Source organism: Schistocerca nitens, chromosome 9, assembly GCF_023898315.1.
Source record: "Schistocerca nitens isolate TAMUIC-IGC-003100 chromosome 9, iqSchNite1.1, whole genome shotgun sequence".
Lineage (NCBI taxonomy): Eukaryota > Metazoa > Arthropoda > Insecta > Orthoptera > Acrididae > Schistocerca > Schistocerca nitens.
This window is the reverse complement of record NC_064622.1, coordinates 335,583,023-335,600,962: the sequence shown is the minus strand read 5'-3', so window position 1 is coordinate 335,600,962 and position 17,940 is coordinate 335,583,023. Positions and strand designations below refer to the sequence as shown.

The following is a 17,940-nucleotide window of genomic DNA, read 5'->3' as shown; positions in this document are numbered from 1 at the left end:
TTCAAACGCAGAAAAATTTTCGCCTAACTCTCGTTCAGAACATGTTCTATCATACGAAGTCTATTATTTGGTTCTTGTTGATCTGTTGATCATTATCAAAGTAAGTAACAACAAATAGCAGTCTCTTGCCATTGTTTCGCTAATGAGACGATTCCTCTCTCTCTCTCTCTCTCTCTCTCTCTCTCTCTCTCTCTCTTTTTTTAAGCAGCGGCAGCGCGCACAAAAGCAAGCCATGCCGCAAGCGGTGACAGGCTGTAAACACGCACTATCAGAAAGCGACAAACAATGCATGACACAGTACAGTAATGCATTTTCAGCTTAGAGTGACGTAAACACCTATAACAAAGAAAACGGCACTTATCAGATCAAAGCAAAATAAGCAATCGATTCAAACCAGACGAAGCACGTGAAAAAGGAAGGGTACCCGTATAAATACGGACGGAGCGCCTGGTGCATAGCAATGGCTACCTGGTAAAGCTTAACTGCTAAGCTTACGACTCGAACCAAACTACTGTGGTTGTATCTTCATACATTCGACCTAAATTGTGTCTCATATTACAATGAACCAACTTTGTTTCAATTTGGAGGTGCGGCCTAAAACTTTTCTCTCTCCTTTAATTTCGAGTCTCAAATTTCAAGAGCGGCTTAGATTCGGGAGATTTTTTTTCCCTTTATTTCGAGTCTCATTTTTCAGGTGGGGCTTAGATTCGAGTGCGGCTTAGATTCGAGTAAATACGGTACTCTGAACTTTTCTTTTGTTTCCTTTATTGCTTGCTCAATATACAGATTGAATAACATAGGGGAGAGGCTACAACCCTGTCTCACTCCCTTCCAAACCCCTGCTTCCCTTTCATACCCCTTGACTCTTATAACTGACATCTGCTTTCTGTACAAATTGTAAATAGCTTTCACTCTCTGTATTTTACCCCTGCTACCTTCAGAATTTGAAAGAGAGTATTCCAATCAACATTGTCAAAAGCTTTCTGTAAGTTTACAAATGCTAGAAACGTAGGTTTGCCTTTCCTTAATCTTTCTTCTAAGATAAGTCGTAGGGTCAGTATTGCCTCACCTGTTCCAACATTTCTACAGAATCCAAACTGATCTTCCCCAAGGTCGGCTTCTATCAGTTTTTCCATTCGTCTGTAAGGAATTAGCGTTAGTATTATGCAGTTATGACTTATTAAACTGATAGTTCGGTAATTTTCACATCTGCCAACACCTGCTTTCTTTGGGATTGGGATTATTATATTCTTCTTGAAGTCTGAGGGTATTTTGCCTGTCTCATACATCTTGCTCACCAGATGATAGAGTTTTGTCAGGACTGGCTCTCCCAAGGCTGTCAGTAGTTCTAATGGAATGTTGTCTACTCCGGGGGCCTTGTTTCGACTCAGGTCTTTCAGTGCTCTGTCAAACTCTTCACGCAGTATCATATCTCCCATTTCATCTTCACCTACATCCTCTTCCATTTCCATAATATTGTCCTCAAGTACATCACCCTTGTATAGACCCTCTATATACTCCTTCCACCCTTCTGCTTTCCCTTCTTTGCTTAGAACTGGCTTTCCATCAAAGCTCTTGATATTCATGCAAGTGGCTCTCCTTTCTCCAAAGGTCTCTTTAATTTTCCTGTAGGCAGTATCTATCTTACCCCTAGTGAAATAAACCTCTACATCCTTACATTTGTCCTCTAGCCATCCCTGCTTAGCCATTTTGCACTTCCGGTCGATATCATTTTTGAGACATTTGTATTCCTTTTTGCCTGCTTCATTTACTGCATTTTTATATTTTCTCCATTCATCAGTTAAAATCAATATTTCTTCTGTTACCCAAGGGTTCCTACTAGCCCTTGTCTTTTTACCTACCTGATCCTCTGCTGCCTTCACTATTTCATCCCTCAAAGCTACCCATTCTTCTTCTACTGTATTTCTTTCCCCCATTCCTGTCAATTGTTCCCTTATGCTTTCCCTGAAACTCTGTACAACCTCTGGTTCTTTCAGTTTCTCCGGGTCCCATCTCATTAAATTCCCACCTTTTTGCAGTTTCTTCAGTTTTAATCTACAGTTCATAACCAATAGATTGTGGTCAGAGTCCACATCTGCCCCTGGAAATGTCTTACAATTTAAAACCTGGTTCTTAAATATCTTTCTTACCATTATATAATTTATCTGATACCTTTTAGTATCTCCAGGGTTCTTCCATGTATACAACCTTCTTTCATGATTCTTAAACCAAGTGTTAGCTATGATTAAGTAATGCTCTGTGCAAAATTCTACCAGACGGCTCCCTCTTTCATTTCTTACCCCCAATCCATATTCACCTACTATGTTTCCTTCTCTCCCTTTTCCTACTCTTGAATTCCAGTCACCCATGACTATTAAATTTTTGTCTCCCTTCACTACCTGAATAATTTCTTTTATCTCATCATGCTGATTGATGTCCCCCTGACTGCTAAAGAACATTTGCTTGAAACATTTTGTAATTTGCATCTGGACAAACAGTTACTTAGGGTGGTCAAGATAAATGGGACACCCTGTATATTGAATTTGTATGGAGGTAGTCGTCCTGTTGTTGGACATAACCAAAATTGCTTTTTATAAAAATAAATGAGTATACTGTAAATTCAACCTCAAAGCTACAATTAATTAAAAATTATTTGTTAAAACATACAAGTAAGCAAATAGCAAGAAAGTTTGATTTCAAAAAGATAATATTATATATGTAGTTCATCGAGAGTTAATATTTCAGTGCGTATTGTTCTCTAAACAAAAATTCTTTTTGAAAATTATGGAAGTCATATAGCCAGGAGACCCACATTTTAAATAATTTGTATACAGATAGTGTCAAAAATTGACCAAAAGAAAACATACAAAACTCCAAACAAGATGATACTGTATTTGTCACACTACAGAAATTTATTAAGTCAGTTTATTAGAACTATAGTAAAACCCAGTTTTTACATTTCTGCATTTTATGTGTTCCCACTTTTTATGTTCATTTTTTCAGTTCCAACAGCTGTTCTAGTATCTCAATACAGTGCTTTCCTGTCATTAACATTTTTGTGGTACAACATTTCCCACATTTTAAATTTTCTTTGACATTATCGCAACTTTAACATTAATTTTCATACAGATTTCTGCAAAAAGTGTATTGTATCCTTGCTCAAGCTCACTTTGGAACAAATCAGAATATGCAGTCTATACACAAAGTACATGTAGCATAGCTTTAGCATGGTAAGCAAGATTTACATTATTGGCATGTTAGATTATTGCTGCTTGTATTGGGAGGGTGGAAAAGTATGCTGAGCCACTGCCTTAGTGATCGTCATGATCTGAAAATAATAAACTTCCTCCTGCTCATTACATTTTATTACAATAGCTTTAATTTAATTTTACAGTAATTTACACAAATGAATAGGACTTTTCACATTGGTCATCTCTATAATGGACTTCCACAAATCATTGTTACTTCTGTGTGAAGTACACTAATCTATACTAGGCACATAGTCTTTGGTTGGTACGAGCTGATGTCAGATGTAAACGTCCCTCCTCAAAATACTCTGTAGCATGACAATAATTTGTGCTGTCTTTCTGACCCAGAATGTCCTTGAACCAAGCAAACTGTGCACACATATATGTCAGGGCTCAGTCATTGCCCTTGTGATTATACCAAAGGCTGTAGTTGAGTGCTACCACACACAGACACATTTCCTTTTTGTTCTGATCATGTCCAATGGTGTGAATAAAACATGCAACCAAAATCTTTCACGAAACCATATTAAAAAAAAATGCTCGTGTTTTATTATTGATAACCCTTATAAAATTATGATAAATAAAACTTGTAACACAATATTGATTAAAACACTAAAGTTGACAGTCTTCATAAACAGGGGGCAACATGAATGAAACATACAGTTGACAGTCTTCATAAACAGGGGACAACATGAATGAAACATACAGTTGACAGTTTTCATAAACAGAGGACAACAGAAATTAAATCTACAGGTTGTTGCCAACAAGGACGTCACTCAGTTCAGGGATGTCCTGGGTGAAAACAATGATGGAAATTGTTGTCATTTTACAGAGCATCTTGAGGAGGAATGTTTATGTCTGACCTCAGCTTGTATCAACCAAAGACAGCATGCCTAATACACATTAGTGTATTTCACACAGAAATAACAATGATTCATAAAAGCCCCTTGTGGAGAAGGCCATCTTCAAAGGCAGTATTTATTTGTATAAATGACTGTGAAATTAAATTAAAGCTGTTGTAATACAACACAGTGAGGAGGATGTAGGTTGCTAATAAGAGTCATTAGCATTAGATTGTTTAAATTGCCGCAGCTGAAAACAAAATACAGTCAACAGGGGATGTTCGAGATTGTGCCAGCATGTCATAAAAAGAACTAGTCAACAAGTCTTCTTGTCACTAAAAAATAAAAATGATTACACATATTTAATTAAGAATGCTGAAACAAAATGCACAATTAGATTAAACTTCAGTGACAGTAATTGGTAAAATTTATATTCAATGTTTTCCATGTAGTGTCCGCTTCTTTGAATGCAACATGGAAGCTGTAATTATAACGGTGACCCAAAAAGAATAATAATAATAATATCAAGCAAGTAATAATAACCAAATGAACACCAGTGTAAAAGCCACATTCTGCATTAACTTGAATCAGTGGCTACAAGTAAAATGATTAGAAAAAATAGGACATGTTTTTCTGTGAAAGAAAAATGTGTACATTTGCATGTTAGATCATAAGTTCATTTAGCAAAGGATCTATGACTTTTCACTTCCATCCTGAGCACAACTGTGAGAAACTGGTGCCCAATATCAAAGCCAATACAAGACAGTCTCGTTCCATGGCAAAAAAGCATAAATATGTTCCACCATCAGAATATGATCATTTGCATAAACTTGTTTCAGACTGATTTGTTAGCACAAGAGCAAATTCCACTTCATGGCAACATACTAATAGAGAAGGTGCTGCAGTTTTCCACAAAAATGGACATCACTAACTTCAAAGTGTTGAATAGTTGGACCAAACAGTTTAAAACTTATCATAACATTGTTTACAACCAACAGTGTGGTGAATGTGTCAAGTGTTGCTAGTGGAGCTGTGGACCGACGGAAAAAAGAACTGCAAAATATCTGCAAAGATTATGATCCAAGAAATATCCTTAATGTTAACAAAACTGGTCTTTTTTATAATGTATTAGCAAGCAAGACTTTGTGATTTAAAGGTGAGAAACTGAGTAAGCAGAAGATAACTGTTTTACTTATGGTCAATGCGGATGGATCTCAAAAATTACCTCCTTTGGTCATTGGTAAATTTCAGAAATGTGAAAACTCTGCCCATTAATTATGATTCCAACAGCACTGCATGGATGAGCTCCATTTTCAAATTCACCATGCATATACTGAATGCTCAAACAGGGACAAAAAACTGGAAAATAATGCTGCTACTTGGCAGATGTCCAGCACACAATAACAAGCTGCAGCTCAGAAATATTAAGTTAGTACTGGTGCCACCTAACTGTATGAGTGAGCTTCAACCATGATATCATGGAATCACCCATTCGTTTAACTGGAAATATATAAAAATGCTTGTCCAGCAAGTTATATTAATGCCACAACAATGGCAAGGACCCAAACTCTATGACAATATCAATTATGAAAGCTATGCATCATCTAACCAAATCATGGATGGATGTGACCTCTTTAACTATTTTTAAGTGTTTCATGAAATGAGGATTTAAGTTTACAGAAAACACATAGGAAACAATGGAAGAAGATTTGTCTGAGCCTATAGATTTTTCTGTGGCAGGCATATCACCTAGGTCTCAAGAATATGTCAGTGTTGATGCTTCAGTCATCACTTCAGAGGTGCCAAAGTAGGTAGCATCATTCTCAAACATTTTGAAGAAGGAAAGACAGAGGTGACTGGTGAAGAAGAGGATGACCAGGGACCAGGGTGCCAAGCATTAGAGAAGCTATGAAAGCTATTAACATTTTGAGGCAGTACATTGGTAGCGCATCAGGTGATGATAATCCATTTGATGCTTTGTATACTCTGGACAGACAAGTAGGGTTAACTGTGTTAGAAAGAAACAAAAACAATTAACTATATCAGATTTTTTAAAAAGGCAAAATTTAAATTGTTTTAATTTCACATTTTGAGCAATATGAAGAGATTTTCAGTAAGATAATATATTCATTTTTGCTTGTTGTGTTCCCTATGCTTTCCTATATTTTACACTTTCCTACAGTTTACTCTTTTCTGGGTCAGTCTGCAGAAAAGTGTATGGTATATGGCTTGCTATTACATACAGGAAACATACACCAGTGTATTTTCTAAAATGGAATTATATTTTGCAATACAGCATACACATATTGTGCATCATTGCATATATTTGTAAATTGTATTCATCCTTATCTTAGTGACAGCATATTCCATAATTTGATTTGACTTCCTTACTTCATTTACAACTAAATATACTTCAGATACATTACTCACCATTGCAAGCCCTGGCAAAGGTGTATCAGCACCAACATCTTCTGAGACCATGAGCCTAAATGATGGCTCATTAAATTTAGGCAACTGATCATCAACATCAGTAACTATTACTGTGATCTGGGATGTAGCTGTATCACCTGGCAGTTCACCATTTATAAGTTCAGTTGCCTGAAATAATTTTATAGCAGAAAGAAACAAACAATTATTTTGCAGAGGAGAAACAAACATATGACAAAAAGTATATGTTTTAACACAATTTTCCATAAATGTAACAAACAGGCAATGAAAATATGCATATTCGGCAACAAATATAATGGGAAAAATTTCATAAACTACAGTTTGATTCAGATAGGAGACACGGCATATCTTTTATTATTAATATTGGGTCATACTGGAACTTCCATACTGGAAAGGCCTGAATGTGGGTGTATGACACAATATTGCATCAACTGTAGATAAAGAACTTGAAGGAGTGGAGCTTCTGTAAGTATATTTTGAGTCATTTTAAATATGGTAATGGAAAGTCATGACAGAATGTAAAAATTTAGGAGCAAAGTAGAATAGTAGAGAATCTGAGCTGCCAACAAGCATACAAATATGTAGCAAATATTGACCATACAACCATTAATGTTTATTTTTTGTTTATTTGTTTGTTTGCTGCTCATATAACGATCAGTTTTCACACACTGTCATAGATTTTAGTTCATATATAGAAAGGTTTAGTTAACATTCCACATAAGTGCACACATTGATATAAATAGTGAAGGTCAGAAACTATCATTTTTTTGTTGCAGAAACAAACTTATGCTATATACACTGTTTTACAAACTGATATTACAACTTGAAATCTTCTAATGAATAACAGCTTTTCTCTGTTAATAAATGGGTTAAGTTTATTATTTGGAGTGTTTAAATTAGGTTTCTTGAAGTCAAATGGAAGTCTGTTATAAAAGATGGTTCCTACTGTATGTGAGCTATCGTCCACAGTCTTTGTTTTACCTACAATTCTGTGAAAACTTTCCCTTCCCAATGTATTGTACCTATGTATATTACTGTTGGTTACATTATATTGTGAATTTTGTGTCACAAACCTTATTGCGTGCAGGATGTACATAGAGCAGATGGTTAGTATTTTATTTTTTCTGAAGATTTCTCTATAAGGCTCTCTCCTGTTTACCTTAGCTACCACTCTTACTGCCTTTTTTTGTAGTTTGAAGAGCCTGTCTGTATAGAAGCTGGTGCCTCTCACCATATCTCAATACCATACTGAGGATGTGGATATATCACTCAGAAGTATATTTGTCTTGAGTTATCACGGTCCAGAAAGGGTGAGACCCTTTTCAATAGATACACATTTGTACTGTTTTTCTTACAAACATGGTCTATATGTCCTTTCCATGACAGCTGCTCATCAACAATTATACCCAAAAATTTGTGTTTGTTTATATAGCTAAGAGCCAGTGAGGGTGTAAATAGAGTTCTATTTATGTGTTGACTATAGCTATGCATAAACTGCATTTTCACTGTCTTCTCTTTACTTATGAGTAGCTTATTTGAAGTAAGATAACTCGACAGAAAGTTATAATTGATTTCACTACTGTTTGTAGTAGTTTTCATAGGATGGCCAAAGCTGGCTAAAGATTTGTCATCAGCAAAGCTTACAACCTTGCAGTTTTGTATTTCAATTAAGTCATTAACATATACAAGAAACAGAAAGAGCCCCAATATATTTCCTTGGGGCACACGGCATTGAAGTATCTTGTGGGTTGATTTGGTTGTTACCAACAGTTCATTCATTTTATAATTTAGTTTGACACACTGTTTCCTGTCTTTCAAATAGCAGGGCAGTAGTTGTAAGGCTACCCCTCTCGTCCCTTATGCTTCTAATTTATGTAACAGAATTGTATGATTCACAATATCAAAAGCTTTACTCAACTCCTACAACTGGCTTGTTTAATATTTCATGTATAAAAGTTGCTACTGCTGTTAATAGTAGATCTTCCTTTTCTAAAATCACATTGCAGATTGTTAAATAGATTATGTTTGATGAACTATGCCCCAAATTGATTTAATATTACTTCCTCTAATAATTTCCCAAGCTCTAAAGTTAACGATACTGACCTATAGTTTCTCAAGTCATTATTTATTCCCTTCTTATTCACTGGTATGATTTCAGTGATTTTCAATAAATCAGGGAATTCTCCATGGCAGCAGGACACATTTATTAGCTGTGTCAGAGGCTTCATTGACTCTGCTCTGCATTCTTTTAGCAGCTTAAGTGAAATGTCATCCCAGCCACAAGACATTTTAACTTGAAGATTGAAATGATTGCTACGAGGTCCCTCAAGTAATGCCTTGGATGAAAGAAGATTGACTAGTTTTTGTAACATGTAAATTGAGTGCCCAGTCCTGTTTCATTTGTACCAATTATAATAAACATCTGTATGAATTTCTTGCACACCTCTTTTGGATTATTTGTTATGTCATCATTTTCTTTTAATGTTATGCTAGTGTGTTCTTGAGATTGCTGTTTCCCACATTCTTTACACATTATTTTCCATGCTGTTTTACTAACACAGGTTGAGTTCCTTATCTGATAATCATATTTGTGAGCTTTAGGGTTAGTCAAGGAACCTCTGTATTTTTTTTCTGAGCAGTTTTTATTTTGTTAAATAGTGTTGTAATTTAGTAACTATAAAGAGTATTTAACAGTCCTTCATGTCCTCACTCAGTTCAATGATTTCGGGAGAGACATTCTCAGCTTTATCACTGATAGCTTTGTTTACTTGTTTTTCTAAAGGACATGTTTCATTTAAAGTTTTAATGAATAGCTTTCCCCAAGGAAGTTTTCAGTCTGCTTTTATGCTTGTTGAAGACTTAATGTCTATACTATTCAGTGAGATGTTACCTTTGCTCCTAACATATTAATATTTTTTTAAAAATTGTTCAGTAGTTCATAATGGGTGACACAAATATATCACTCAATCATCTTAAGTTACTTTTAATGTTCCATTAATACATATCCTATATTTATTTCAGTGCAAACAACTACATGGTGTGGAACTTTCTTTCTGGCAACAACTGACAGGTCACAGTCAGGCCTATCTCTGATGTGCCTTTCTCCTCTGTGTGGTATACAGATGCCTCGTGGTGGTGTTTGAAAAGGTAATAGAGAGGTACAGACAAATTCATGAGTGAACTTGAATGAATCACACTATAGCATACACACAAAAGAAGTTCTAATCTTTCAAGGTTCACTTCTTTGTTGTAGGGAATCACCTCAACAAGATACAACAAAGTGGAATGTACCCTCTCTCACTCTTTCTCTATCCACAAATGTAGTAGCTTTTGAATGCATTCAATTTCACCCATATTATTCACAGTTTTCTAATTGAACTATTATTCCACTTATTCTATTATCATGAATAGTTATTCTATGTAAATGAGTATATTATGTAAATACAACTGAGAGTGATAACATAATTGTATAACTTTGGCAAATAGAAGCCATAGGACTAGTTATGCAAAACATTTTCATTACACTGTTGATCATTAATTAACTGTAAAACTATTCTTATAGATTCTGGGGTGGGAGGTCACGACATTGAGGAAAAATATAACAAATCTCAGAAATCATCAATGATGACATCTAAGGACTGAAAAGCTGTCTACAGCAAACAAGGTGACAATACTATTGCATGGAAGTCTTCTTTGAAAAATGCTGGGAGCAAAGAGGCTTTGTCAGAGGTAAGTTGATATGAACAGTACTGTCAACAACTTGACAGTGCAGTATGGCCAGTACTGTCAACAACTTGACAGTGCAGTATGGCATCAACAGCTCAGTTCTGCTCCCCATGTGCATTCTGACATGACTGTTTTTCTTGTATGCTGGTTGGGTAGGATCACAACAATAAGTTCTGTAAATAAACAGAAGCTATGGAAGACATGAAATAATGGAGATATCATAACCAAATTCCAGTTTTCAAACGCAAGCTTCACTGAAGGAATCCTGATTATCACAGGGACCTCTTTTAAGCCTTATTCATCAGCATGCACATAACTCTCTTTCACAACACTCATAACTCTCTTTCACAACATGAATTGTATTGATTATTCAAATATATTTTCATAAGCACAAACAGCAACTTAATAATTTTGAGCTTTGTCAAACTGAGGATCTCCCAAGATAAACCAGATAGTCTTGTGTTCCCCATTTTTCGAATATCGGCAATGTAGGCTTATTCTGTTTCTCAAGTTCAAAGATGATACAAAATTTTAATCTATGTTGAAGGTGAAAGTTAAATGGAGCACATGGTAAGTGTCACCTATTAGAAAATATTTCATGTATTACTTGTTTACTACAACTTCTGTAAAATTCCCTTATAGGAAACAGTTCCAACTATCATTATCAATTCTGCATTGAATTTGCAATTAAATGCTAAATCATTTTTCAAAATATGTGTCATACGTTATTATTCTGTATCACATTTACCATTTTATTAATAGCTACGAGCATAAACTGAGGTGACAAAAGTCATGGGATACCTCTTAATATCATATTGGATCTCCTTTTCCTGGAATGGTGCACCAACTCAACAAAACATAGATTCAATAAGTCACTGGAAGTCGCCTGCAAAAATATTGAGCCATGGTGCCTCTATAGCCATTCACAACTGCGAAAATGTTGCTAGTGTATAATGTTGTGGACAAACTAACCTCTCAATTAGTGGACAAACTGACCTCTCGATTATATCTCATAAATGTTCAGGGTGATTTGTGTTGAACAGTCTGGTTGGTCAAATCATTCGCTCAAATTGTTCAGAATGTTCTTCAAAACTCTTGTGAACAGTGGTGGCCCAGTGACTTGACATCATTGTTTGGGAACATGAACTCCATGAATGGCTGCACATGGTCTCCAAATAGCCAAATAGTCAATGATCTGTCTATATGGTCACTACCCCAGGAGTGGTGTTGCAGGTAATGTCCTGTTAGCAAAGACATTCGCATAGTCATCTGCTACCATAGCCAATTAATGCCTCATTTCACTTCGGTGTCCTAATGGTTACATTCATTGTTCATCCCACACTGATCTCTGTGGTTATTTCATGCAGTGTTGCTTGTCTGTTAAACACTGACAACTAAATGCAAACGCTGCTGCCTTTGGTTGTTAAGTGAAGCTGTTGGCCATTGCATTGTCTGTGGTGAGAGGTAATGCCTGAAATTTTATATTCTTGGCACACTCAACACTATGGATCTCAGAACATTGAATTCACTAACAATTTCTGAAATGGAATGTTCCCTACATCTAGCTCCAATTGCCATTCCACGTTCTAATTCTGGTAATTCCTGTCTTGCAGCCTTAATCACATCAGAAACCTTCTTGCATGAATCACCTGAGCACAAATGACAGCTCCGCCAATGAACTGCCCTTTTACTCCTTGTGTATGCAATACTACTGACATCTGTATATGTGCAGTTCATTACCCCATGACTTTTGTCACCTCAGTGTAATGTCTTAGATGAATGTTTTTTTATGTATGTAAATATTAGTATCTATCCCCAAAATTGCATCTATAATAGTAAAAGACGGATAGGTGAGATGGCAGCCTTCTGTTGGAAAGCAATAATTAGCTACAATGTAAAACTGAAGACCTGGGCATTGTGACTCTTCATATTTGAATGATCTTATACAGATATGAACGGGTGAGTTTGGAATTAACTACTGCAGCAGTTTACAACTACAGTATTAGAACTGATCTGTGTGCCAGAAAAATCTGTTATCCAGATATTAATAACAGTTAACATGGTTTTAAATCTGACATCAGCAAAGCTTTGTTCTTTCTTGAGTGCCAGTAAATAAACTACCCAAATTGAAGTCCATCTTGTATGGGCTATCATACTATGAAATCAGATCTCATAAGTTGGCTTGGAATGAGCTACGATGTAGATTGGGATATTAGCTTATTTTCCATACTTTCACTTTATATTACACTACCTGACAAAAAGAGTAAAGCATCCAGAAGACACGGTCAGCTGTCAATGTAAGTTTGTACACATACATACCCACAGTGGATATGTAAATGGTCAGAACTGCAATTCTCTGGGACAAGTAGAACAGCCACCAGAGTGCATTAGTGTTGTTCATGTTTAGTGTTGTTACAAGGCCTGGTAAGTTATATGAGGAACATATGTACAACATCAGATGTTCCATGTTCTCGTACAAAATAGTGTTATCAGCACATGACCAGAATTTGAAATGGGTCTCATTGTGGATATCCATTTTATCAGATATCTAAATTGTGCAAATTTACATTTGTGGGGCATCAAGATTTGACAGTGTTGGAAGTGAATGTGGCAGAAGGCATACTCAATACCAAGGATCCTGGACAATCACTAAATTGTGTACAAATCACATTGTAACCCCTTCACATCTGCACATATCATCCAACAACAAATAATGGATTCCCTATAACATTCTGTGTCATCTCACATCACCGGTTGACAAATAGCAGCACCCACATTGGGGAATTACTGTTCCCTGAATCCGCTGCTATTAACACCACAACACAAACTTCTACTTTTGGATCAGTGCTGCAACCAGGAAGCATGACGTGCTGATAAATGGCATTCCATAGAGTTCAGCAATGACTGCCAAATAGTGCTGTCCTAACTCTAGCCATTTTTGATAAATTCAGGTTTGAAGATTGAAGAGTGTGTATTCGGTCATTAGTCAGCCACCAATTTCCCTATTTTCAGAGACGTACACACCCCAACTTTATATGCATCTGCCATGTAGGTCACTAAGTTGATATAATGCATAAAAAATAGGATAAATCATTCACATTTTTATGAAAAAAGAACACTTCTTCCATGCTCTGCTTTAAATTTGTGATTTATTGAAACAGCCTCACATTACACAGGGAAAGGGAGAGACCTTTGTTTGTTTACTGCAGCTCTTTAATCCTAGTATTAAGCATAAATAATAACAAAAAGTATTTTGCATTGGAATTAGTATTTGTTACCTTCACCCAAAGACAACTCCATCACAAAAAATGTCAATTGAATTTCACCAAAATCCTGGTTAGGTACATAGACAATTGAATCTCAACTTGATTTTTTGCTGAAATGTTTACATATCTGATAGTATTCTTAGGTGCAAAGAAGAATATCAGAACTAACTATATTCATCGGCAAAGAATAAAATGAAAATGCCACTTACACAAGCCATTCATATTCAACACTACAGGGAATGTTTAAATAAAAACCATTTTAATTCCTTGAAAAATTATTCCTAAAATATTTGTGGTTGAGCTGTAGGTCAGAACTGTAAACAGGCGAGACATGAAAACAGTTATCAGTCATTTTTCTTAATGTTCTATGTGTTTTATTTCACTGTTAAATGTCTTTTCAGTGTAAAAAATTACAAGAGACAGCCTGGGTGCACAAATGAGGTGATAACCCTTATTCTGTTTCTGTAAACTAAGAAGATGAATTCAGTGAAATAAAAGAATGGTGTAAGCAATAATGAGACATTAATAACTTTTTAAGTATATACAGGTATACAGTACTTGATTTGTAAAAAAGAAGGTTCCAGTACTGTGAGAATATGGGGAGTGGTGTTTTTGAAATTTAGGCTCCTTAAAATGCTGTTTTAATGCTTTTCTGCACATTTTAAAAGTACAAATACAACATTTGTACTGGTAAATAGTTCTATCATACCACATCTCACAATCTGTGGTTCTGATTTTTTCTGTCAGAGGTACTGATACAGATTACCAGAGCATACCGTCACATATCAGGCGCTGCCAGTATAAGTAGATATAAATATTCTGCAAAGAATAGGTTCATAATCAAATTCAATTATAAAGAAAGAAACTGTATTTTTGAAACTCTTCCATCTTGCATACGACTTTGCTTTCCTTGACATCTTGATCAAAAAACAAAATGAGTTCATTTAAAAGTGGTAGATTTTATTTTATCATAGCACTTATTGTCAAATTTGTACAACAGCTAACAGAGACTTTGTAAAAATGGGACATCCACCTTACACATAATATTGGAGGCAAAGACCCAAACAGCATCATTCCTCTTGGGCCACGAAAGGAATTGTGATTCAGGAAGGGACATGCAATAAATCTCAACGTCTTTAAATTCATGTGATGCATGTAAGTTTCCATCGTATTTGAAAGCCACATACTGCCTGACTTGCAGCTGCTTCCACAAATCATTTTCATGAGCTTCCATAGCAAAAGTGCTCCTATCTGCATCTGTTGGAAGTCTCCTCATTATAGGAGTGTTACTAGCAGTGACCTGAAATGCATGATACGACTGTGTTCCTGGAACTGTACTCTCTGTACTGTACCTGTGTTCTAAGTAACCTTCAAACGATTTGATCCCAAAGAAACAAAGAACATATTAATGCCCTGTGTTTATGGACTACCCATTTGTACAGTGCAATCATTTTTCTGATGCAGTGGAGCTTCTCGCACAGAAATGTAACATTTATCACAGTGAACAGATTCAAGTTCTATCACTTGCTCCATCTTTATGCACTATTGTCAGAGTAACATCTACTGTTGGGTGTCACAGAGCACATGGTAAATGAAGTAAGAAAAGTTAAAGAGAGTAGTGGTGTAATTGCTGCTCTAGAACACAAGAGTGGTCAAAGGATGTTACCTGAAATTGTGAAACAAGACATAAACAAAAATGATTTTTTTCAAGACTTCATTCAAGAAAGGAGAGATCATTTGCATCATGGTAAATAAGAAGATGGTTCACATGCAGAAAAGACTTGTTCTAGTTAATCTGAAAGAGCTGCCACAAAACATTCCATGATTTTGGGTCATCAGTCTTCTGACTGGTTTGATGCAGCCCACCACGAATTCCTCTCCTGTGCCAACCTCTTCATCTCAGAGAAGCACTTGCAACATATGTCCTCTATTATTTAGTGGATGTATTCCAATCTCTGTCGCCCTCTACAGTTTTTGCCCTCTACATCTCCCTGTAGTACCATGGAGGTCATTCCCTCGCGTCTTAACAGATGTCCTATAATCCTGTCCCTTCTTCTTATCAGTGTTTTCAACATATTCCTTTCCTCTCTGATTCTGAGCACAATCTCCTCATTCCTTACCCTGTCAGACCGCCTAATTTTCAACATTCGTCTGTAGCACCACATCTCAAATGATTTGATTCTCTTCTGTTCCAGTTTTCCCACAGTCCATGTTTCACTAACATACCTCAGAAATTTCTTCCTCAAATTAAGGCCTATGTCTGATACTAGTAGACTTCTCCTGGCCAGGAATGCCTTTTTTGCCACTGCTCGTCTGCTTTTGATGTTCTCCTTGCATTGTCTGTCTTTGGTTATTTTGCTGCCTAGGCAGCAGAATTCGTTAACTTCATCTGCTTCGTGACCATCACTTGAATTCATCTGCTTCATGACTAGCAATCCTGATGTTAAGTTTCTCACTGTTCGCATTTCTGCTGCTTCTCATTACTTTCATCTTTCTTTGATTTACTCTCAATTCATGTTATATACTCACTAGATTGTTCATTCCATTCAGCAGATCATGTAATTCTTCTTCATTTTCACTCAAGATAGCAATGTCATCAGTGAATCGTATCATTGATATCCTTTCACCTTGAATTCTAATTCCATTCCTGAACCTTTCTTTTTTCCATCATTGCTTCTTTGTTGGCCCTATTAGCTGAGTGGTCAGTGCGACGGACTGTCATACCCCATGGCCCTGGTTCAATTCCTGGCTGTGTAAGAGATTTTCTCCCCTCAGGGGCTGGGTGTTGTGTTGTCCTTATCATCATAATTTATCCCCATCGACATGCAAGTCGACGAAGTGGCGTCAACTCAAAAGACTTGCACCAGGCAAACGGCTTACCCAACGGGAGGCCATAGCCACACGGCATTTCCATTTCCATTGCTTCTTTGATGAACAGATTGAACAGTAGGGGTGAGAGATTACCTCCCTGTCTTACACACTTTTTAATCTGAGCACTTTGTTCTTGATCATCCACTCTTATTATTCCCTCTTGGCTCTTGTACATTTTGTATATTACCCATCTTTCCCTAGAACTTAGCCCTATTTTTCTCAGAATTTCAAACATCTTACACCATTTTACACTGTTGAACACTTTTTATGGGTCAACAAATCTTATGAATGTGTCTTGATTTTTCTTTTGTTTTGCTTCCATTATCAACCAAACGTCAGAATTGCCTCTCTGGTACCTTCACCTTTTCTAAAGCCAAACTGATCATCATCTAGCACATCCTCAATTTTCGTTTCCATTCTTCTATTTATTGTTCTTCTCAGCCATTTGGATGCATGAGCCGTTAAGCTGATTCAGAGAACATTCTCACAGTTGTAAGCTCTTTTCTGAAAGTCAGATGGTGTGTCACCAGACTCATACATTCTACACACCAATGTGAATAGTCGTTTTGTTGCCACCTCCCCCATTTAGAAATTCTGATGGAATGTTATCGATCCCTTCTACCTTATTTGACCGTAAGTCCTACAAAGCTCTTTTAAATTCTGATTTCAATACTGGACCCCCCTATCTCTTCTAAATCAACTCCTGTTTCTTCTTCTATCATATCAGACAAGTCTTCCCCCTCGTAGAGGCTTCCAGTGTATTCTTTCTACCTACCCACTCTCTTCTCTGCATTTAACAGTGGAATTTCCACTGCACTCTTAATGTCACCATCCTTGCTTTTAATGTCACCAAAGAATGTTTTGATTTTCCTGTATGCCATGTCTGTCTTTCCGACAGTCATTTCTTTTTCAATTTCTTTGCAGTTTTCTTGCACCCATTTCATCTTAGCTTCCCTGCATTTCCTATTTATTTCATTCCTCAGTGACTTGTATTCCTGAGTTTCCCAGAACATTTTTGTACTTCCTCCTTTCATCGATCAACTGAAGTATTTCTTCTGTTACCCATGGTTTCTTTACACTTATCTTCTTTGTACCTATGTTTTTCTTTCCAACTTCTGTGATGGCCCTTTTTAGTGGTGCCCATTCCTCTTCAACTGCACTGTCTACTGAGCTATTCCTTATTGCTGTACCTACAGCCTTAGAGAACTTCAAGCATATCTCATCATTCCTTAGTACTTCTGTGTCCCACTTCTTTGTGTACTGATTTATCCTGATTAATCTCTTAAACATCAGCCTACTTTTCATCATTACTACACTGTGATTTGAGTCTCTATCTGCTCCTGGGTACACCTTACAATCCAGTATCTGATTTCTGAACTTCTGCCTGACCATGATGTAACCTAACTGAAATCTTCCCGTGATCACCCGGCCTTTGCCAAGTATACCTCCTCCTCTTGTGATTCTTGAACAGAGTATTCACTATTACTAGCTGAAATTTATAACATAACTCAATTAGTCTTTCACCTCTCTCAGTTCTTA

General features: G+C 36.4%; 1 protein-coding gene across 1 annotated transcript in view; it reads right to left on the bottom strand.

Annotated features, from left to right (window-relative positions):
- LOC126203300 (cadherin-23) overlaps nt 1-17,940 on the bottom strand; it is a 420,699-nt gene that overhangs the window by 136,328 nt on the left and 266,431 nt on the right. The window contains exon 7 of the mRNA XM_049937557.1: nt 6,521-6,688. Coding sequence (XP_049793514.1) covers nt 6,521-6,688 — 168 coding nt within the window. The remainder of the gene's footprint in view (nt 1-6,520; nt 6,689-17,940) is intronic.